This window comes from Geotrypetes seraphini, chromosome 2 (assembly GCF_902459505.1).
Source record: "Geotrypetes seraphini chromosome 2, aGeoSer1.1, whole genome shotgun sequence".
NCBI classification, from domain to species: domain Eukaryota; kingdom Metazoa; phylum Chordata; class Amphibia; order Gymnophiona; family Dermophiidae; genus Geotrypetes; species Geotrypetes seraphini.
In genome coordinates, this window is record NC_047085.1 from 416,756,583 (window position 1) to 416,781,601 (window position 25,019).

The following is a 25,019-nucleotide window of genomic DNA, read 5'->3' on the forward strand; positions in this document are numbered from 1 at the left end:
ACTCAAAGAAGGCACAGGAGATGGAACACACCATCTCCTGTGCCAAACAGCGATCAAAATAAAAGGAACCCTCGAACCGGAAGCCCAACAATGGATACGAAGACGGATGAACCGGCAACAACTGGAAGGCCGACTCGATGTCAATCTTGGCCAACAAGGCCCCGCTACCGAGGCGCTGAACGAGACACAATGCACCATCAAAAGATGCGTAGCATATCGAACATAGATCCCGCGGAATACCGTCATTCACCGAATGCCCCACCGGCCACGACAAGTTGTGGATCAAGCGAAATTTGCCAAGCTCCTTCTTAGGAATAATCAGGAGAGGAGAAACCACCATCACCGGGAACGGGTGATCCTGAAAGGGCCCAGCAACTCGCGCCTTCTCCAGTTCTTCCAGCAACTTCCGCCGTACCTCTATCCGCAACTGAGAAAGAGAAGAGGCATTAGAAGCCTGCACATTAGACAATGGAAGAGCACACGGAATAACAAAACCTTCATTAAATCCCTGCCAACAGTGCTGCAGCCTGCGCATCCCCATATTGTTCCAGCCAAGGCCGCATGACATCCACCCTGACTGGAGTGGGCAACACCCACGCCCACACTCACTTAGGAGGGGCGGCAGGCACACCAGCTCCCTTCATAGGGCACTTGAGAGATGAATGTCCCTGACCGCACAAGGAACATGCATGTCGGAAACGACAGTCGGTAAAGGAACAGGCTGATTTGTTAAACAAAGGCCTGGGCCACCCCTAGCCCCCGGGCCACCCATGGGACGAAAGGAACGCACTCCACTGGGGGCAAGAACTCCCTGCTACCCGAAGAACCCAAGCCGGACCCAACAGGTTTCGCCATATGGGTCAGCCACAAATTAATGTCCCTCGTACCCCAAGACATGTGGCGGTTCTCTTCCATTTTATCACGGAACGCTGCGTCATAATTGAGCCATGCCCAACCGCCAAAACGCTGACACACATCTAACATGGAGTTCGCATAGGCCAACAGGAAGCCATTATCCTGGGGGCGGTCCCACCCCCAGACACTAGCCAACCTCAAAAACGCACGCTTCCAGTTCAAAACATTACGAGATACAGCACCCGATTTCACCTTCACCCCGTCCTTCTTCTTCTTCTTCTGCCGCCTACTCACTCTGCCCTCCAGCAACTTGAAAATGTCCACGCACCTATGCTTCTTAATTTTGTGCCTAAGAGACCGCGGCACCGTTTTCCAGAGCTCCGAAAGCGCAACAAGTGCCGGAGCACCCTGGTCCTCGCCCTCCTGAACGCTCCTCGTACCCGCCTCCCGCAGAGGTGACCCTGCGGAAGACGACGAAGAAGAGGAAGAAGAGGTTAGAGAAGACGAAGAGGACGAAGAAGAACCCTTACCCCAACGGCCCTTTCTATTCTTCCCCTTCTTCTTCCCTTTTGTACCCGCACCACTAGTCCCAGCCCCTAAGGCCATGTTACCCATAATCTGGTCACCTCCTGGTCTGTGCCCACCTCCGTCCGCTCTGGAAGTGGCGCCATCCGTAGCAACCACCATAGCTGGACACTGGGGAGCCGCCCGCATAGGCTCTTCGACTCCAATCAGCGGGGCTTCGACCGATCCTCCATGAGACCCGGCAGCTGCAGACATCCAAGCCATGTGTCCATCACCAACGGCGCGGTCTTGTAGGAAGAAAGCCGGACAGGGGCCAGCAACCTGAACAGTATAAGGGTACATCATCCCAGAGGGACCTAGCCCCCTCCCCATACCCCCAACCCCCGCAGAACCCCCTGATCCCCCACCACCCGGGGGGCCGAAACCCCAAGTCTGCGGAGTAACAGGTCCAAAAAGCGGGGGCGGAAACGCAGACCAAGGTCCAGGTCTTCAAGATCCCCATGGCCCAGCCGCCCACAGCGACGCCCAGCCCGAAGAACCGGCCAACATACTTGGACCAACTCCCGAAGTAGAAGGGCGTGCCCCAGTCCCCTCCACTCCCCCTGAAATACCACTCCCATCCTGGGAAAAACCCTGCTCCACCTGCTGGTGTGCTGCAATCTGCTCACTGGACTCCACCCCCTCCCGCTGCAAAACCGGTGAAACCTCCGAGGACAAATCACCCGCAGCTGGGCCCCCCCCCCAGCCACTGCAACGGCTGCGGCAACCCCCAGACTCCGCCCCCGGACCCCAGGTAGCCTACTCCGGCCTCTGCGGGCCAACTCGGGACCACCCTCGCGAGCCGGCACCTCCCCCACAACCTCCAAAGCGATCGCGGTACGGACTGCCGACTGCGAACGCCTCGGATGCAGCAATCTCTCCCCCTATGCAGGCCCACTCACCAGCGCCGGCGAGTCCTCGTTGAACGAGTCACTGGCAAGCAGGGACAGCTATGCGGGCTCCTCGGCATCGTTGGCAGAAGCGCGAGCCATGCCTGCACTGACCTCTGACCCCACGCGCACCCAGCCCAGCACAAATCGCGACGCTCCGGTTCTCAACCGCCACGTGGTACTGGAAGCGAGCTGCCTGATGAAAGCCGACTCGGAGGACCAAAAGCGTTAATGGTCCTCCGAGAGCCCTCCCTTTATAAATTACCCACCCTTCTCTCCGGCTGCGACCCGCCAATCAGGGACTATCCCATAATGGGAAAGACCTACCCCCGCATCGGATCTCGCTACCACGCCTGATCCTCACCCCCCTCCCCTCTCGCCTGACCAACAGGCGACCCCGCGGGCCTCCCAGCTTCGCGTTAGGGTCGCCCATTGAGACTAGCTCTCGGGCTTAGCATTCCATCTAAAGATGACTATCTTCTTCAGGGCTTTATGAAGAGGAACGGACATGGAAAAAGTACAGAGACCTTAAAACTGAATTTCCCTCTGACATCTCTTTGCAGGCTCTTCTATCTTCAAGGCTAAATTGACTTGAGAAATGAGGAATGCCAGCCCTTTCTTCTAAAATAAATGCATGACTGCAGTCATTGCTCTCATTTGGCAACAGCTCTCCCTCTTCTGAGGAGAGACGGCTATGAGGGTTCTAGTCTTCTACCTCATCTGCCTCCCATACCTCCTCAAAGTAAGAGGTGGGAATTGAGCCTGACGGTTCCTCCAAGAGCTTCCTAGCTATCTTTGGGCATGGCTGGCTCCACTCTACCTCTAGAGAGTGGCCCTGAAAATGAAAGAGACTCCCCAGATTGAAAACCCCCATTGCCCTCAGGGCTTCCAACAAGCCAATACATACTCAACCTAAAGGCCACAGGCCTCAGACCAGCAAGCAGAAACAGCTGCCATACCAGACAATATTGCAACTATCTGCTGGAAGCAGAGAATGCTAGCGATTTCTGGGGCTGAACAAATCCTGCGATGAGGTCACCAGAAAGTTCCAGATCTCTTCTTCTGGTGCTGGTGAGGTGGCAAAACTCATTCATCTGGACTAATCTAGCAGGATTAAAAGGAAGACCTTTTTGCATTTGCAGTGGGAAAAGTCTTTATAAAATGCATCTACTATCAGGACTTTTCAGTTACATAAAAGGCTCCTTTTACTAAGCTGCGTTGGCGTTTTTAACGCACGCAGCATTTTAGCGCACGCTAGACCCACGCTTCGTGGCTAGAACTAGTGCCAGCTCAATGCTGGCGTTAAGGTCTAGCGCGCGTGGCAATTTAGCGCACGCTATTCTGCGCATTAAAGCCCTAACGCGGCTTAGTAAAAGGAGCCCAAAGTGTTTAGAGATCAATCTGTGTATTGCACTGGCTTGTTATAAGTAAAATAAAGAACAAGAAAAAAATGCCAGGACAAATAGGGCAGATAGCAGCAAGGAAAAGAATAAGCAACATGAGTTCTGAGCGTTCTGTAGGCATTGAGTAACTTGGATTGTTTTTGCATTACAGTTTAGGCAGAATTTTCCATGTGAACTACATCTGATTGGTTCAAGATTTTCTGACGTTAAAGGAACATGATCTAACACAGTGCACTTCCCTAGTTTCACCAAAGGAGAGGGAATGTGTTCCCTAAATACATGCAACAGCGCCTTAAGCTTCATGACCTCTAACCTACATAACTTGTCTAGCATGAAAAGCAGACTAGGTAGCTTTGAAAGCTGATATCGTTGGAAAATATCATTCAAGAACAAAGGTCAATTTGATTACAGTATAGTTGTAGTGATATAAACAGGCTAAACTATGTACAGCAATAAACATTCTGGATCTGCTGTGTTTTTTCAGTGCCAGAACTAGATATTTTGGCAGCCAGGAGAAGCTGCATGAAATATCATGGCTCCACTCTTTACTTTGCCTTATATACCAGAGGTCAAGGCCCTCAACATATGGCACCCCGGAGAGCGCCCAAGTCTACCACTCTAGTTCCAGCCCTAGTTTTTAATGGGAGACCAGTATGATTCTTTCAAGAAAAACACACAAACCATGAAGTATTGTTTTGTATCTTGAACTGAAATAGTCTAAATATAGCAAACAAATTCAGACTAGATTTTTCTTAAAGACTAAAAACAACTTTACTTTTTTTTTTTTTTACCTTGTTTAGATGTTGAAGTTTTGATGCACCACAGCCATATTATGACACCAAACATATGGTTTATGATAGTAATTATAAAATGGTTAAGAATGAATAATATCCATGAAGATATCCTGTCATAACATCACATTACATTCTACAAAAGGAGGCTGCAAGTAAAAGCCATAGGTCATGACTCATGACAGAAAAACCATAGGCCATGATAGAAGAGACTAATCCCAGTCTACGGAATTTTAAAAACAATGGCGTCCATTTTCGAATGGGGCGTCCAAATATATATATATATGTATTTTTTAAATCACCTATTTGGATGTCTTAGCCGCCAAAATGTCTACAGCAGACTGCAAGGACATCTAACTTTGTTTGTAATTTTCTACCACAAAAACATCCAAGTTAGAAATGTACAAATCAGCACCATTTAAGATGTGGGAGGGGCCAGCATTCTAATGGACTGGCTACATAAATGTGCCAACAGAGCAGTAGGGTACCTTAGAGGGAGAGTGTGGTGCAATGGTTAAAGCTATAGCCTCAGCACCCTGAGGTTGTGGGTTCAAGCCCAAACTGTTCCTTGTGACCCTGAGCAAGTCACTTTATCCCTCCATTGCCCCAGGTACATTAGATAGATTGTGAGCCTGCTGGGACAGGGAAAAATGCTTGAGTACCTGAATAACATAAGAATAGCCTTACTGGGTCAGACCAATAGTCCTTGTAGCCCATTCTCACAGTGGTCAATCCAGGTCACTAGTACCTAGCCAAAACCCAAGGAGTATAGAAAATTGGATGAATGAATAAAGAGTCTCACCATATATTTATTCAATTTCTAGACCATTCTCCCAGGGGAGCTCAGAGCAGTTTACATTGATTTATTCAGGTATTCAAGCATTTTTTCCCAGTGGGCTCACAATCTATCTAATGTACCTGGGGCAATGGGGGGATTAAGTGACTTGCCCAGGGTCACAAGGAGCGGTGTGGGTTTGAATCCACAACCTCAGGGTGCTGAGGCTGTAGCTATAACCACTGTCAAGACCTTCAAAACTCCCCTCAAACCTACTCTACCCACCTGTCTACCACCCCAAAAGCCCTTATGGCTGCAGGAAGCACCTATATGGTGGCTTTTGAAGTGTTCATACTTAACACCATAAATGTAGTGGTTAGAGTGGCTTATGGACCTGGGCCCTCCTCTCTATGGTTCACTACCCCATCCATCAGGTTACTTAAGACACCTGTGTGATGCTGTACTAGGCTTTCCCATACCAAGTGCTGCTGTTCTAGAGACAGGTATGTACTCTTTTATTCAGATTTTTGGTAGTGAGAGGGAGAGTGTGGGGAGGTCATACCTTTATGTATCCAGTGGTCATCTGGTCAGTTTGGGTACCTTTGTGGCACTTAGACGTTTCTAAAACAGGTTTAGCTCCATCCAGGATGTTTTGAAAAAAGTTTGATTATACATTGGTCAACAAGCATTTTGCTACTGGAGTTCTGTCACCTGTACCTTAACAAGGGCCACATGCTGACTCCAAATCTGAAAACAGTTTTCGTCTATCACATCCTGTTTTTAAATTATGCATCAGTTTGTGTTTATATCATTTTTGTCAATAATGCTACCCTGCAGCATCAGTATTTTGCTGTTTCTGTAACACAATATTGCATTTTAGGACAGCTCATCGATCACATATACCAGTAATATGAAAGTTTATTCTAAAAAGTGATTGTGCTGCTTTTTCTACCTGTGAATTTTTATATTTTGTTTGTTTTTGTCTAAAATATTCTAATTTCTGTTATGTCTGCGGACAATTTACTGTACAAGACCAGGAAACAAATCTGTCCAGCAGACTTCAAAGTGCATACAAGCTTTATTTTGGCTGTAAAGTTGGCGTCCAAGATAAAGCGTGGGCACCTCATGTGTGCTGCACTGTCTATTATTCCGGATTAACACAGTAGTTGAATGGGAGACGGAAGAAGATGCCTTTCGCTGTACCCATGGTGTGGCGTGAACCAACAAATCATCATTCACAAAGAGGAATAAATCAAAAATTGTGCATCCTGATTGCCCATCAGCAATTAAACCCATTCCTCATGATCTGCAGATGAAGAATGTGCCTCTGCTGCTGTGGAGGAGTTGTATGAACCTGAAGTGGATGAAAAACAACCTCACCTGCTAACTCAAGAAGATCTTAATGATCTGGTTAGAGACTTGTCACTGTCAAAGGAGAAAGCAGAATTGTGTGAATTAAGTGAGGCGTTAACATGTCTCCTTATTGTCTTCTTTCAAGTCTAGTTTCAAGTTTAATAAAAATTTGTATACCGCCTATCAGTCTTCTAAGTGGTTTGTACATAATAAAAATAGTAAAATAGGTAATATACATTAAAACATACAGGACCTACTGGAATGATAGGATTAAGGTAAAGAATTACAGAATAAACTCCTTAATAGAGAATGACATGGTGACAAAATTCATCACCGTTCCTGTCCCCGCGGATAACCGCGGGAAACCATCTTCATGTCATTCTTTAAGGAGAGAGGGAAGAATCAGAGTATGAATGGCCACAACCACTGATCCGCAAGCTTTGCTCTGAAGAATGCTGGTGTAGAAGGACCGAGGTTGAAATAGACACTAGAAAATGGCATGGGATTATTTCCCGCAGTTATCAGCGGGGACGGGGACGGTGATGAATTTTGTCACTGTGTCATTCTCTACTCCTTAACACAAGTTTGGTGGGACATAGTTCATACTTGCAATTTTACGCTGATATGTATCTCAGAAACCAGACATGCTAGCTGAATTTCAATTACAGATCTGAAATCAGCGTCATTAAATTAACTAAGAACACTTCTTAAGTTCTTAGTAGTAAAGAAAAACTTTTTATTTTGTTGACCAGTGTAAACATGTCCCTCTTGAACTCTGGAAAACGGATTCATTTATCGGCACTTGGATATCCCGATGATTAGGTGGTTTTTTTTGGACATTTTACCCCCTCTTCTTTGAAGCTGCGCTAGTGGTTTTTAGCGCAGAGAGCCACGCTGAATGGCCCGCACTGCTCCCGATGCTCATTGAGTTCCTATTAGCGTCGGGAGCAGTGCAGCCATTCAGCATGGCTCCCCCTGCTAGAAACAGCTAGCGCAATTTCGTAGAAGAGGGGGGTTAGTATTTTGATTATGCCCCTAAATCTCTTTAGGTTTCCTGGAAACACACATGAAAACAGGAAAAAAAAACAGAAGCAGGAAGGAGAAAATGGAAAAAAAAGAAAAACTCGCATAGGTAGAGAAGAAAGAAAATCATCCGGGTTCATTTACTAATTTGCTTTGGCTCTAGCATGGTAACACAACGAGTGAATCAGTATGTTGATTTATTTTTGAATCCGCTTGTTCCTTTTGCTAAATCTTTTATTCAGGACACTACACACTTTCTAAAAATTTTGCAACAATATCATCCTACTGCATCTACTATCTTAGTGACGCTTGATGTACAATCTCTGTACACCAATATACCACAAGATGAAGCACTGACAGTTTTAAATCTTACTTTGGAATCCCGCCCTCGTCCACATTTGGTCCCTTCAGCATTTATCATTCAGCTCTTATCCATTTCATTGAAACAAATTTTTTTTGTATTCCAGAATGTTTTTTACCAGCAGTGCAGTGGGACAGCAATGGGGGCATCATGTGCTCCCGCATTAGCCAACCTTTTTATGTCTCATTTTGAAACTAAATTTGTTTATTCATCTAATTGGTTCCTCCATACCAAGTTATGGTGTCGGTATATTGATGATATCTTTATGCTGTGGGAAGGAACAGTTGAAGATCTTCTGCATGCTGTGGATGAGTTGAATCGATATACTCAGACCATCAAATTCACATGCTATTTTGATTTGAAGCAAATTGCGTTCTTGGATGTCCTAGTAGAAATTAGAGATTCTACTTTTTTTACTACTGTCCATTGTAAAACGACAGACAGGAACACTTTTCTACACTTTTCGAGTTCTCACCCTACACATTTAAAAGAGAGCTTACCCGATTCTCAATTTTTGAGGTACAGACGAATTTGTTCTACCAAGGATGAGTTCAAACGTCAGTCAATTGTGTTAAAACAGAAACTCTATGATAGAGGGTATTCAGAAAAATGTGTGAAGAATGCTTATACTAGGGCATTATATAATCCAAGAGAACGCCTTTTAGAATACTCTAAATCTCCAGATATGGACCCAAGGATTACCTGTGTATTACCTTACTCCCAGCAGGGGAGTGCTATGGCCGCAGTTTGAAGAAATATTTGGAGTGCTTGTCAGTGCACCCCTGTTTTCGTGATTGTACCATGATGTTTTCTTATTCACAAAATAAATCCATTCAAGAGGAGCTATGCCCCATGAGTAGTGTGGCAATTGAAGCTGTGAATGAGCGTATGAATGGGAATGCGGATATTGGACATGTTGTGTGGACATTGTTCTGTTTGTGACATTATGGAGGTGTGTTCATCCTTTGTGAATCCAGCAGATCATAAAGTGTATTTTTTACATCATTATTCTGATTGTGCCAGCAGTGGAGTTGTGTATATTATTAGATGCCCTTGTCAGCAACTATATGTGGGCCAGACTTCGAGAGCATTGAAGACACGCCTCATTGAGCATCGCTCGTGCCTTGCGCGAGAACGAGTCGAGGCACCTATGGTACAGCATTGCATTGACTGTAATCATGTTTTTGAGGATTTGCACTGCTGGGTTTTGGAGAGAGTATTACCTTCTGCATGGGGTGGTGACTTCAAATAACTTTTATTGAAAAAGGAACAACGTTAGATATTTTCTTTACAAACCTTTGCTCCTATGGGTTTGAATAGTGGGGTGGACTGGAAAGCCTGGTTTTGAAAGTTTGTTATGGGATCAGCGGATTTGAATGAATATGATGTCATCACGTCTCGGCGTGATGACGTATCGAGTTGCTTTTTCAGTAAGAACGCCGAGGGGCCATTTTTATGACAGGAGTGGAAGCGGGTGTATGATTGCTGTGGGTAAAGCTATCGTCTCTTTGATTGATTTTCAATGTTTTTTTAAAATTTTCTACAATTTGTTTTTTGTTTTTTTGCAGCAAATCCCTGAAGAAGCATTTTTTGTGAAACAGGGGGCCCTGTTGGATGATTTGGAAGAATGTTTAGCTTGGATGATTGGTAGCTTTTCTTCCATGGAGCAGTTTTTCCTGCTTTCTTAACCCCAGGACTACACTTGAATAACAATATTCAGATAAGTGACTTCTATTGAGTATATTGTTCAATGTAAGGGACTATTTTTGAAAACAAGAAGAAAATTTGAAAACTATAAGAAAAATTAAGAATAGAATTTCACATGTAATTTGGGAGTTTTTTGACCGAGGATGTGTCTGCTAGGATTAAATTCTGTTTAAAACTAGCCTGTCTATGCGGGTAGCTTATAGAGCCCCTATTAGACACTGAGGTCTTTTCTCCCTTTTTTGTAAAGAAAGGTGATTTATTGTCCTGTGCTTTTTGGAGGGTGCAGTATTTTTGTGATTTACTTTGGGCATCCTTTTCTTGATTTTTTTGATTTCTTTGTTAAACACAATTTACCAGTCATGATTTACTAGTCAGTTCTAACATTCAAATTAGACTGGCCTTTAATACTTGACATACTAAATTACTATTGCAGTTCTGACATGGTAAAACTACTACATTCAGGAGCTCAGGCTTTCCCATTCTAAATAAGCTAAAGTAAAAGACTGTCTTCCTCCAGATGAAAATAACCCCTCACCACCACCCAGCTTTACAGTAGTCAAAGCTATCCTCCCTAGTAGACAACCACCAGCTCCTTCTCAAAATAACTCCCTCCTTCTCAAAGAAAGCCAAACTTCTTACCTATAGGTGTTCTCCATGGACAAGATACAAGTCCTCACTACTGTTTGATGGAGCCGATGATAAGCATTTTGAGAAAAAAGCCTTTAAAAGACACCATTGCACATGCAAATGACTTCTTTTCTCATAGTACTATGTGGATCTCCTCAGTCAATGAAATATTTTTTCAATAAATTTTATTGCATTTGCAAATTAACAATAAAAGTATATAAACATATATACATAACAATGTAAAAAAGTTACACAGGAACAAAAGTACTTGTATTGAAGTGTACGCTAAAATATAAAATCAAGTTGCAGCTAATACTTAAAAGATAAATGTTGCAAAAATTATCTAAAGGCGCCCAAGTTTTACAAAAGTGTGTTAGTGTACAAGATTTTATAGTGATAATATTTTCATATTTACATATAGAGCACACCACATGACTCCACCACTCAGTAAAATTGAGTTTACTGTTATCCTTTCAATTACAAATTATAAGATGAGTGGTGGTAGCAAGAAGGATATTAAAATGTTTCTTTTGTTTATCAGGAATATTAATAGTAGGATTTGAGGAACGCAGGATAAGATTCCTAATTCTATGCCATATTAAATTCCAATAAATTTGCACATTGGGACAATGCAGTACATTAAAAGATGAGCAAGCGTACCAGGCTCTCTCTTACAAGACCAACATAGATTTGAAGAGTATGTGATTCAATTCTAGCAAGCTTAATTGATGTCCAGTAAGATCTATGAATCTCAGTCAATGAAATTGCTTCCTATGGGGAAGTGGGAAACTATATGAGAATTTGTGACCTCCTGCTACAGGTAAGCAATTTGGGTTTCTTTAAGGATAATCAGGATAGCAAGTTCTCACAACCGGGGGCTTGATATTCAAGTTTCAAGTTTTATTAGGATTTTATATACCGCCTATCAAGATTATATAAGCGGTTTTACAATCAGGTACTCAAGCATCCTGGTGAGCTGGGCTGGCAGGGCATCTGTGCAGAGATCACATGGAGGCAGGCCGCTGTGTCCATGCAGCCTTGGAGTGGGTGTACCGTGTGCATGCATGGTAGCGGGTGTGTGGCGCACAGGACCCGTAGCAGAGCAGACCGTGGCTCGGGTATGCAGGGCTACGTCCTTCAGGTCGGCTCCCCGTGCACATTGGCCACCCCCTCTTTGGGAGCAGTGTGCAGGAGATCCCCGGTTGGCAGTTTCTCTAACAGGCAATAATAAAAACAAAACAAAATCACAACAATGAAGTGGGCAGGCAGGGCACATGAAGCACGCAGGATCAATGTATTAGCTAAATGCCCCATCATTGGTTTTGCATTGGTGTGCATAGTGAACATTTGCTTGAAATTGTCTTGAGGACTAGGTCCACTTTATAGTCCAGAGTATCCTTTAACATCACACCTCCTTCACTGGGCAATGAAGTTAGTTTGGTGACCTGTGCCACCAGCGAATCTACCTTCGGCTGAACAAACAGCTACTGGAAGTCCAGAGCCATAGGGTAAAGCTTGACCATAGATTTAGCCACTCATAGGGACCCCTCTGGTGACTCTCGGTGGGCCGTGACTAACTTTGTGATGTCCAGATGCAAGATAAAGAACACGGTCGGAGTAACTGAAATATTTATAATTGAGCACTGTGTTGTGGGGGCTAATAGAACTTCCAACTTCATTTCTCACAGCGAGGTAGATATGATGCATGGGAACATGGAGTCTTCCTCCGGTCTAGAGCCACTACTGCTTTTTGACCACTGTTTTAATGCATGGATCCAGACTCTGCCACAGAAACTGCATCCTGGTACAATAATGGAATGTAAATTTACTTTAAATCTTCCCAGAATATGTCAGACCGAACCTCCTGGTCAGCTTTTTGTGTTTGTCTGACCAGGGTGCATGCTGAGGCCTGTTCCCCTGTGCCACCACCTCCATTGCACCAAACACAGATGCTTAGTCTGCCTAGTGCTAAGGCTGGCCTTGGATCTGAATCATGCTACACAGCTTCTGTATGAAAAGTCAGGGGAATCCCATGTCCACCAATTGCCAGCAACCACTTTATCCTTTTCAATCTCACACTACTACTATTCCGAAAGGTTTCACCATTCATACATTTAGCAACTATCAAAAAAAATAAAATAATTGAGGCCATTTTCAAATGAGTGGCCAAAAATGGGAAGTCTTACAACTCCATGTAACTATACTGGAAAATACAATCACAGGGTAGCTTGACCCTCTAACTAGAAGTAGCTCACTCAAATCATATGACCTTAAAATAAACCCTGAATTAAACTGGTTAACCAGGGCCCGTCTCTAAACAGAAGGCAGAAGCGTCATAACACACCCCTCTTGAAAAATGCATTCTTGCCCAACAGACCCCACCCCCCTGCTCAGCACATTTTGTTCTCGGCAAAGGCACCAAAACTAAAAGAACTGCAGACGTGTGTGATGTGTTTACTAGTTGTCACTGCCCAAAGGCAGAGTGAGAGTCAACCCAGCCCATTCTATCGTTGGCTGCTTCTTGAGTGGAGGCTGAGGAGGTCAATAGCCATGGGCAAGGCACAGCTCTTGTTTTTCTTTTGGAAGATGGCAAGATTCCAGGACAATTGAGTGTTCTTAGAAAGAATTCTAGAGGGGCGGAATTAGCTGGTAATGGGGTTGGGTAGCAAAAGAGATATGCAGAAAAGATATACTGTACAGTACTCTATTTTAGAAGGCCGAGCCTCAATGTTAAAGGTTCCCCTAGCCAAGGGGTAGGCAATTCTGGTCCTCGAGAGCCACAGGCAGGTCAGGTTTTCAGGATATCCACAATGAATATGTATGAGATGGATTTGCATGCACTGCCTCCTTGAGATGCAAAACTATCTCATGCATATTTATTGTCGATATCCTGAAAACCTGACCTGCCTGTGGCTCTCGAGGAACAGAATTGCCTACCCTTGCCCTAGCCCATGGACTCCATGCCTCACTTATGTGTTTGTACTTTTAAAAAAGTTTTGTGCAGCTGTGGATTTACCCAGACATATAGTATGAGGGAATCACCACCGTCTGGAAACCATGAATAGCAAATAATTTTTCTTTTGAACCCTCCCTATCCATCCCTTTGCCTTGTAAAAATCTCCCTCACAATTTCTACTCGCATCCCGCCTCTCCCCCAAGACATCCGTTTTTTGCCCTCATCCTAAAGTACAGAACAGCCACTGATTTCACAAACTCATCCATAAAATCAAACATAAATACCATTTATTATAACCCTCCCCAGCTATGTCCAAGCTTCTCTCCTCTCTCCAGACACCTAGGTAGCTAAATCCATCTTACTGCCCTATAAATATCTTTCCCACAATATAATACTGACCCTCAATAAAAATTCATAACAGCGGAAGCTGGAATGGCCCGCTTTCTTAATGTTAACATCATCCAGCCCATCAAACCCTTAAACAAATCCCCAAAGAAGACACGTAAACGTGCGTGGTGAAACCTGGCCGCAGCCCTGTTTATTGCAAATTAACATACTTAAATAACATTTAAATAATATGAATAACAGTACAATCAACTTTAAATAACCGTTTATCTATTAAAACCTTCACAATGGTATCACCATTGCGACCCAGATCCCGAGCTACTGACACAGATGTAAATGGCCCCCGACCCTGCCATCCAAGCAAGGGTCCGAGGGGTGGCATGTCCCCACATGCCCCATTGTCCAAGGTCATCCGACCAACCAGGCACGGCTCCCAACCGGCCCACCGCTCATCCCCATGATGAGACCAGCCGCCAGTAGCTCGGGATACCGCCACAAGCCTGTAACCCGTTACAGGCTCCCCCCAATAAACAGAGCTGCAACTAAGAGTCCAACACACGCTCGCAGCAGTTAGCAAAATCATCAAGTAAGAGGTCCCACCCAATATCCGAAAGATGCACCTGATCCCGGAAAAACAAACCCGAACAACAAACATCAACCCAGGAATGTCTAATCTGAACCCCGCCCCGAGCTTCCACCCACCGACCAATCTGTCTATTTACCTTAATGAGTCCCCGAGTCCATCGTCGAGACACCAACCGCTTCGGCCGCGGAATAATGTCCGACCAGACGAGCAGTGCACCCGGGAACCAACCCTGTATCACCCCCAGATCCCCTATCACCATGTCAATCAAATGCTTCCCACTGAGCGCATCCACATCATTGCCCCCAAGGTGGAAAAGCAATAGATCGGGACGCCGAGCTCGATGCCGCAGATCCTCCATTAGGGGGAGCAGCTGGTGCCAACGCATCTCCCGCTGACCCCACCAGGAGACGTAGACTCCGCGATGATGGAGACCCAAGTGCTGACCACCCGGTCGAATCACTGTGCGCTCCCCGGCCCAATCGACAAAGGAGTGCCCAACGATCCAAACTGACAGGACACGACGCGCCGCACCTGAAAAGCAAAACCCAGCAGTCAAGCCAACATCCCCAGAACTCAATATGTTAGTAACAAGAAGCCATGCAGTGCACCCGCCCGCACATCCCCGAACCGCAAACATCTAAACCCAGAACTCAACCACCCGCCAAACCTCCCTATCCCAGGAGCTCCCATTAACCCAATCTACCCGACTGCGCATTCCCATGCAGGGCAGCTATCGGGCGGATGTAGCCATGATAAGCACCTGAAGACCATTTGCCCAGCCTTTGAATGGCCCCTTCGGGAACACCAGCCTCAAAAGCACTAGTGGCAGCTCCGATGCGAAAAGAGTGCGTGCCGAAGCGCGCCGGCTCTGCACCGCACCGGCCCAGAGCCCGACGCAAGACAGTCAGAAATTGGTAACGAGTAAGACGGACACCGTCCGCGTGCAGTAACAAGGCCAAGTCAGAGCTAGGTCGAATCGCCATATAGGCTTCCAGCGACTGGACCGGGCATGAAGCACAGCTCACCACTCGGCGCAAGACCAAAGTGTGCCCCCTGCCCAGCTGATCCGACTTAGACCGGGCAATGAACAAACGCACCGCATCCCCAGACATGCTTACCTGGCTAAACAATAGACCTCGCAAATCCAGGGTGTCAGCCGGGTGGACAAGCAACTCACCCACCCACAGCGCCCCAAAGAAAGCCAAGGAAAAGGCCACCCTAAACAAACAAGCCTCAAAACTAGAACTTGCAACCACAGGCAATACCGCAATGAGACGCAGCATGTCTGATGGGCAGCCGGGCATCCGGCAGCCGCGGAGCCACCCGATCCCAGGCCGCCAACATCCTGCGAGGCAAAAACCCGGACGTTGGGCAGGACCACCCGAAGGCCTTACAAAAATAAGCAAAGCCTGCCAGGTGCCCCGCTGCCGCACTCCGGGAAAAACCCTCCTGTTGAGATCCAGCTAAGAATTCCGCTAACAAGACCTCAGAGACAGGACCGGGGACCCAACCCCGCGTATGCAGAAATCGACAAACAGTCACGAAACCCCGATTGTATCGAATCCACGTGGCTGGCGCTACCGATCGCTGCAACAAACTCCAGATCCGTTCACCAACAAGCCCCATAAATGTTCCGGCATCGGCGACCCCTCCTCCTTCGTCGTAGGCGCCAACTGGCGAAACTGCAAAAATTGAAAGCGAGAAAGTGTATCAGCAAGCCTGTTCTGAACCCCAGGTACATGTCGAGCCCGGATATACAAATTAAGGCGCAAACAGCGTAAGACCAGCTCCCGCATTACCCTATTCACCTGTAAACATTTTGCAGCCTGCCTATTCACTACCTCAACCACCCCCATGTTGTCACACCAGAAAACCACACGCCGGTTCCGCAACTTCTCTGGCCACAACTCACATGCGACTAACAAGGGGAAAAGCTCCAAAAGGGTCACATTACGAGTAAAACCTGCCTTCCGCCAACTCTCAGGCCACGCCGCCGCGCACCAGTCCCCCTGACAGTAGAGTCCGAAGCCTACGCCCCCTGCCGCATCCGATTGCAGCTCCAGATCCACACTGGAGGTATCCGGGAACTGAATGGGAAGCGATCCATTGAAATGAGCTAAGAAGAGAGACCACATATGCAGATCCGCCCGAATCCCAGCCGAAATCCGAACAAAGTGTCTACGATCCCGAACACCTGACGTCGCCGCCGCTAAACGACGGGAAAAGGCCCGTCCCATAGGCAGGACCCGACAGGCAAAGTTAAGGGACCCCAACAAAGACTGTACGACTCGCAGAGTAGATTTATGGGTACCCCGCACCATAGAAATCAAGGTTAACAGCTGCCGCACCTTACCGTGGGGTAGCCGAGTCACCATTGCAACCGTATCAATCTCAATCCCTAAGAAGGTGAGACAAGAAGTGGGCCCTTCCGATTTATCAGCCGACAACGGCACTCCAAATTTGGCAGCCATCGCCTCGAAGGTAGATTTCAGCAGACCGCAATCACCCGAGCCCGCCCCCCCTACGAACAGAAAATCATCTAGATAATGAACAACCGAGTCTCTGCCTGCTCGGCGAACAGTAACCCAGTGTAGAAAGGAGCTGAACAACTCAAAAAACGCGCAGGAGATGGAACAACCCATCGGCAGGCAGCGGTCACAATAAAAGGCACCCTCAAACCGAAAGCCCAATAACGGATAAGAGGATGGATGAACCGGTAACAACCGAAAAGCCGACTCAATGTCCACCTTCGCCAGCAAAGCACCGCAGCCCGCGATTCTCACCAGACGCAAAGCACTGTCGAAGGATGCGTAGCGAACCGAACAGAGATCACGAGGAATACCGTCATTCACCGAACGACCTACGGGCCTGGACAAGTTATGAATCAGGCGGAATTTCCCAGGTTCCTTCTTAGGAATAATTGCCAGAGGAGACAACACCATCACCGGGAACGGACGATCCAGAAAAGGGCCCGCAACCCGCGCAAGAGCAAGTTCCTCACGCAACTTACGCCGCACCTCCCCCCGCAATATGGAAACCGAAGAAGCATTGGAAGCTTGCACGGAAGACAAGGGAAGGGAACAGGGAATAACAAAACCATCGCTAAACCCCCCGCCAACATTGCCGCCGACTGCTTATCCCCGTACAGGTCCAACCAAGGTCTCATGACACCTACCCAGACCGGAGTGGGCAACCCCTGCACCCCGACCTCACTTAGTTGGAGCAATGGGGGCACCAGCTCCCTTTTTGGGGCACTTGAGAGCCGGGTGTCCCTGGCCACACAAGGAGCAGGCATGCCGGAAGCGACAGTCTGTAAAGGAACAGGAGGATTTATTGAACTGCCAGCAGAGACCCGGACCCCCTCCGGCCCCTGGGCCTCCTGTGGGACGAAAGGAACAACCTCCCCCAGCTACCGGAAACCCCGTCTTACCAGCGACACTCAGGCCAGACCCCCCAGGTTTAGCCATATGGGTGAGCCATAGATTAATGTCCTGAATACCCCAAGACATGTGCCTGTTCTCTTCCATCTTGTCACGGAAAGCCTCATCATAATTGAGCCAGGCCCAACCCCCGAACCTCTGATAACCATCTAGAATGGAATCCGCGTAAGCCAACAACAGGCCGTAATCCTGGGGATGCTCGCGACCCCAAACACTGGCCAAACGCAGAAACGCTTGCGACCAATTCACTATATTGCGGGACACGACACTCCCCTTAGGCTTCCCCCCCTCCTTCTTACTCATTTTCTTCCGACCTCGTACACGGCCTTCCAAAAGCCTAAAAATATCAATGCACGAACGCTTCCTAATCTTGCGGCGAAGAGACCGCGGAACCTTCTCCCACAGCTCAGATAGCGCCACAAGAGCTGGGGCCCCCCGATCGGCACCTTCCTGTACTGAGCTCTCACCCATCCCCCGCCGAGGTGAATCTGACGAGGAAGAGGACGTCGAAGAAGAAGAAGATGTTAAAGTAGACGAAGAGGACGACGAAGAATCCTTGCCCCGTCGGCCTTTCCTACCTTTTCCCTTACCCTTCTTCCGCCTACCCTTACCAAGAACCCCAGCCGCTAAGGCCATGTTACCCGTGTTCAGGTCTCCAGCCGGGCATCCTCTACCACCTGCCGCTCCAGGAGTGGCGCCCTCCGCAGCTACCACCATAGCAGGACTCCGATGGGTCGCCCGATCGTGCTCCTCGATTCCAGTCTGCCATGCAGCATCCAATCCCCCAGTAGGCACTCCCGACGAAGAAGTCCCGGGGACACACTCGCGGTCAGCAGCAGAAGCCTGGGGGAAAAAATCAAGACAGGGGTCAGCAACCTGCACAGCAGAAGAAGAAATTAGCCCAGAGGGCCAGACCCCCACCCGCTGATCCCTCAACCCCTCAATCCCTCGAGGGGTACCCTCAACGGGGATGCCCGAGCTCCAAGGCGGCGGCGGGACAACCCCATGGTAAAGAGGAGGAACCAGGGCCCAGGGATTAGGACCCCAAGGGGACCCCCAAGGACCTGGCGGCCACGAAGACCACCAGCTCCCCGCGCTTCCAGGCATCCCGTGACCCAATCCCGAGGTAGAGGGCACAGCAGGGATCTCCGACGGACCATCCCCAAGTACTCCACCCCCCTCCAAGGCATGAGCCACACTGTCCTGATGGCCACACCCCGACCCCTCACCCACATTCACCACCCCAGCCCGAGCAGCAACAGACCTACCAGTGAGAGGGATCCCAGCATCCGACTCACTCACAGTCCCAGCAGGAGCTAAGGAAAAAAGGCCTGCCAGCCTATCCTCAGCCTGTGAAGCACCACGGCTCCTCCCCCTTCCTCCCTGTAGTCTTCCACGGCCCCTGCGGGCCGACCCCGCGCTGGCTCTAGTAACCAACGCCTCTCCACCGACCTCCAGCGCTATCGCAGTTCGGGCAGCCGAACGCGAGCGTCTAGGAGGCAAGGGTCTACCCCTCCCAACCGAGGCACTCACCGGGTCACGCTCCTCCTCGTCGAACGAGTCACCGGCGACCAGGGACAACTCTGCAGGATCCGCAGCAAAGGAGGTAGGGACACGCGCCATGTTTTTTTATTTATTTATTTATTTTTATATATTTGTCACACCCGACTCGCGCTGCCGAACCGCTACCACCACCGCGCACCCCGAGGACCGACACGCGTGGAGTCGCAGCCACGTGGTAGGCCCGAGAATCCGCGATCAGCCGACCCAGCTAAAGTTGTCTCGGAGGACCGGAAACCGTTAAGGTCCTCCGAGACCCTCCTTAAATAATCCTTCCACCCCCCCGCCCCCCCACGGCCGCGACACTGACCTATCAAAGGCCAGTCCCTCGGCGGGAAGGCCTCTACCCGCCCGATTTTACCTTTCCTACCTAACCCCCCCTTTTTCCCAAAACCTACTCGGCGGACGGCCCCGCGGGCCTCCCAGCTCCGCGTTAGAGCCGTCCGTCGAGACTAGCTCTCGGACTTTTTATTCTCTTTTCCTCCCCAGCAACATTCTTTGTGTTGCCAGTTCCCCCTCAAGCCCCCTGCCCCAGAATATGTCCTTCTGTTCTCCATCTTTCCTTCCCCCCCTATCCAGAATATTTCCTCCTCCAGCTCTCCTTTTCAAGAGCCCCTTATCCCTGAACATTTTGTCCTCCAGTTTTCATCCCCCCAGACCTCCCCCCAAGTGTTTTTCCTCTTTCCCCTGCTTTTGTCCCCTCCCCCCCCATTGAAGTTTTTCTTTTCCCCCCCACAGGGGGTGGAAGTTAGAGCAGCCGCCTCAGTATCCTGAAGTTGTGAGCTCCATTCCCACTCATCTTGTGACTGTGAACAAGTCAGGTAACACTTCATTGCTCCAGGTACAAATCCTGTCTAAAACATGTAAACCACTTTGAATGTATAAACCACACAGAAAAATGCAATATATCAAGTCCCATCCCCTTTTACCCTTTTGTCCTCCCTATTTTATTCCTCTTTCCCAGCTTTAAACCACCCCCCCCCCCCCCGACTCTCTGCTCCAAATATTTTCTCTTCTAGTTTTCCAAGCTTTCCTCCTACCCTGAAGTCCTTGGAATATTCTTTCCCTTCAACTGAACCCCAGCCCAGGCCTCTCTAGAAAACGTCAACTTTAATTTTCCACCCTACTCCCTCCCCTACCTGGAATGCGGGATATTCTTTTTGACATTGATAATAGTAATGTGCATGCTAAAAGATCAGATCGAATCCAACAGTAACCCAAAGAACACAGTAAGATGCTGAAGCAATTTAAATGCTTCAATGTCCTGCACCTCCTTATAAAGCACATTTGGGATCGGACGCCTGATGTAGCGTGTCTTCGGGGCTGGGGGTGGGGAGCAAGAACGGCAATTCCAAAAAGGGCTCCTCCGTATTTTTACCAGAGACGCAGCTGTCACAGGGGGAGGGTCTTTGTTGGTCATTACTCTGCTGAGTTGTTGATAGGCTTCAGAGTAGAAGTTATGCAGATGTCATGCCCCAGGACTAACAAGAAGACATGCTTATCTTGTGCTATAATTCATGGAAAAAAATTCCTAGAAGTTGTTGCTTAAATGTGGCATCCTACGCTGCTGAGGAATGTATGTTCCTCCAGAAAACTGTAAACAAAAAAAAACCCCAGTGAGTTTCAGAAACAATGCATTTTCCATCTGTTTTCAAAGATTTCCTGATTCTATTCCTAGAAGGACACAGGAGGGGGGGGAGAGGCTTGCAATAAAAACTGGGCTGGCATTTCAAGATTTCGCTCTCTTCAACCAGTTCAGCAAAACACATCCCTGCCCCTTACAGTAAGACACAAAGCGTCTCTGTGCTGACAGCTGTAAACTCTACAACAAGCTGTTGTTTTCACCCAAGCTGACTTCTTGAGACCCCACCCCTTTTAGAACGGCTTCTTGGAATCCTTTCTTTATGGTGTTTTTTTAAAGCGCCCTCGTTTTGTGAGTGGTCCGGACAAGAGAAGGGGGCGGGGCTTCGCCAGGTTGTCCTGAGGGCGGTCTCGGGAGGCGAACAGAACCTTGGCAAGCAATACTTTGCGAGGGGAGACACTGGAGTAGTGGGGCCCGTGTACAGTCCGAGTTTTCTCACGCTGATAAGGAAACAACGACGAAGAAGGCACTTCCAACAAGGAAAGCAGAGGGTGAAGATGAAGTTTGCCCGCTTTTTAATGAAAAATGCTGCTTTGGCCAATGTGCCCAAACAGATTGAAAGGTTTTCAAGGTTTTCACCTTCTCCGTTGTCTATGAAGCAGTTCTTGGATTTTGGTGAGAGTGACCGTTTATAGACTGGTTACTAGGATTACTACTAGTTTTGTATATGCATATTGTTGTCTTGCTGATGTGCTTCTAAAGGATCTGTGCCTAAAATGCTGCACGATCAGTACTGATGTAGCCGGTGATCACCTTCCTACTTCAACCTCTGGTATTCTTACCTAGGTGCCAGCTCTGGGGTTGTTTAAGGGTCTTCAGCATAGTGCAAAGTCCTTTACTGTGTCCACGGAGGGATACTTTCTATTACGTTTAGCACACAGTTGTTTTGAAAAGTTGGGTCCTATGTGACAAGATAAGATAATCTTGCTTGATTTAATATATCTTGCATGAACTTCAAAGTTAGAAGAACTTTAGCAGTACCAGATGAGATATCCAGTTAATAAATCATACAAGAGCCTGCTGTCTTTTGATTATTTTATTCATTTTTCTATACCGTTCTCCCAGGGGAACTCAAAACAGTTCACATGCATTTATTCAGGTACTCAAGAGTTTTCCCTCTCTGTCCTGGCGGGCTCACAATCTATCTAACGTACCTGGGGCAATGGGGGGATTAAGTGACTTACCCAAGGTCACAAGGAGCAGCATGAGTTTGAACCCACAACCTCAGGGTGCTGAGACTGTAGTTTTAACCACTGCACCACACTCTCCCCTTATTATCTTGCTGTGGTACTTTAACAGTATACCTTAACAGCATTTTGGAAGGTCAGATCTTTCTATTAAATACGGTAAGTGTTTTCCGTTTTATTCCTCATAGTTCAGGCTGTCCTTCTGGTAAAACTTTAAAATGCAGGCGTGTAGAATTACTCATTCACTTTATACTATGCCAGGAATATTTTTTGGCATGGATTTCATTGGCCTACAGGCTGAAAAACATGTTTATGCAGGGTAGAAAAGGAAAGTGAAATACAAACCATTGGTATGTTTGGGTGTTTAGTAGTTATAGCTTAGATTTATTTCATTACAAATCATTGCAAGAGAGATGTTATGACTACAAATTTCTTAAGCAGGTTTGCAAAGCAAATTTAATAACTGAAAGATAAATTAGTTTCATATCTTAATGCAAGTGATTTCCTATTGAGAATCCTCTAAATATTTTGGTTTAGCGGCTCAGTGCAGTAAACACTTTGCAGCCTATTATCCTATACAATTCTCTGGGGTACTGAATTTGGTATTTCATTAGTAACAAGAATAGAACCACCACGTAGTTCACTGGTCCTTATTTCCTGTGATAATGGTAGCAGCAGAGTTGAGAGGTTACAGTGTTCCAGGAAACTGACTCTTCACTGTCTTGGGAGCAGAGGTGATGGCAAAGTGACAGAACAAAATCCAATCTAATCACTGTACTTATATTCTGCCAACTCTCCCATATCAAGAGTTCAAAGCAGATCCCATATACTAAGAAAATAAGCCATTCACCACAGAATGACAATAACAAAATTTTGCTCAGAATAGCACATAATAGAATCGTGAAATAGATTTAAATAATTCCATCCTCAATATTCAAAAACTTATAGCTTTCAGCTGCCTGAAAGTGGCCTGATAAGAGTTTTTTCTAATGTCCATGATCAAACTATTCCAAGTACTTTTTATTTATTTTTCTCAAGAGTAAAAATATTATCCTCTCCTTTAGTAACGCATAGTGTGGGTTTTAGCTCTCACAGTGGCAGTTACTGCTCCAACGCTCATAGTGAGGGTCAGAGCAGTTATTGCCGCTGCCGGCGCTAAAACCCAGATTATGCGTTTGTAAAAGAGGGGGAAAAACTTTAAAAAACACACATATATTACCATAATTTAAATTAAACTGGTTGTGGTTCACATACATCTATTTTTTTTGTATTTATTTATTACATTTGATGTAAGGTCTCTCTCTGAACATGTCCAATGAAACAATTTCCAGATCCTCCTATCCTAGTCAATCGCTTGAAAACTGAATGAACCATCCAAAAATTTCTTATATTAGAGACCAGTTACTGACAGAAAGTGCCGCAAAAGAGCCTTTGATCAAGAGTTTCTTTTAGACTTGAAGAAAAACACATGCTTGTTTAAATAATCTGCTGTTCAGACTGAAATGGTGTTCTTGAATGGATCTTTGTCCCAACTTAGAGCTCTCAATATATGTTTCAAAGTTTTCCACTCTAAGTACAATCCTTTTATAGTAACTCTTCAATTCTTCTTATTTTTTTTTATTATCATTCATCCCATCTATAACTGGAGAACTCAGAAACACCACTCCGCCCCATTCATTAGTCTTTTGGCAGGGAGATTTATGTACTGAATCCTCATAGGTCAAGGTTAAGAATTATACTGTATTCTAACTATTCCCAACATATAAATTTTTTATGTCTGTATTTCTTTAATATTACTTGTTTCATATTAGTATTATTTATCTTTGTAGTAGTTAGTCTTTGTTGCGTGTTAATAGACTAAGCGGCTGGACCGACATGTTTTGCAATGGCTTCGTCAAGGATCCACCCACAACCATTGTCACCACTGTCAGCAGTAGTGGGCAGATCATTGACGAAGCCATAGCGAAACATGTTGGGTCCATGTGTGGTTTCCAAACTCCTTTATGCAATATTCGACCCTTTGATTCCTCTTAGTTGGAACTCTTTCAGATCTTATTATTCAAGGATCACAACAAATTATAAATTAGCATTTCCTTCTTTGAAAGGAGTTAAATGTACTGGGAAGCTTAGTAACCTTTTAATCCTGTACCATTTATCTAATCTTAAGAACATAAGAACATAAGCAGTGCCTCTGCTGGGTCAGACCAGAGGTCCATCGTGCCCAGCAGTCCGCTCTCGCGGCAGCCCAACAGGTCCAGTACCTGTGCAGTAATCCTCTATCTATACCCCTCTATCCCCTTTTCCAGTAGGTAATTGTCTAATCCTTTCTTAAACCCCATTACTGTACTCTGCCCTATCACGTCCTCTGGAAGCGCATTCCAGGTGTCCACCACACGTTGGGTAAAGAAGAACTTCCTAGCATTCGTTTTGAATCTGTCCCCTTCTATCTTTTCCGAGTGCCCTCTTGTTCTTTTATTTTTTGAAAGTTTGAAGAATCTGTCTCTCTCTACTTTCTCTATGCCCTTTATGATCTTGTAAGTTTCTATCAAATCCCCCCTAAGTCTCCTCTTCTCCAGAGAAAAGAGACCCAATTTCTCCAATCTCTCAGCGTATGAAAGGTTTTCCATACCTTTTATCAGACGTGTCGCTCTCCTCTGGACCCTCTCGAGTAACGCCATATCCTTCTTAAGGTATGGTGACCAAAATTGGACGCAGTACTCCAGATGCGGGCGCACCATCGCCCGATACAACGGCAGAATAACTTCTTTCGTTCTGGTCGCAATACCCTTCTTGATTATACCAAGCATTCTATTCGCTTTCTTAGCGGCCGCTGCACACTGTGCCATCGGCTTCATTGTTGTGTCCACCATTACCCCCAAGTCCCTTTCCTGTATACTCTCCTTCAATAATATCCCTCCCATCGTATAGTTGTACCTCAAGTTTCTGCTTCCCAT

General features: G+C 46.7%; 1 protein-coding gene across 1 annotated transcript in view; it reads left to right on the forward strand.

The window, feature by feature from the left end:
• Window positions 1-21,238: 21,238 nt before the first annotated feature.
• PDK4 (pyruvate dehydrogenase kinase 4) overlaps window positions 21,239-25,019 on the forward strand; it is a 40,365-nt gene continuing 36,584 nt past the window's right edge. The window contains exon 1 of the mRNA XM_033931090.1: window positions 21,239-21,493. Within this exon, the coding sequence (XP_033786981.1) occupies window positions 21,376-21,493 (118 nt within the window). The 5' untranslated portion in view covers window positions 21,239-21,375. The remainder of the gene's footprint in view (window positions 21,494-25,019) is intronic.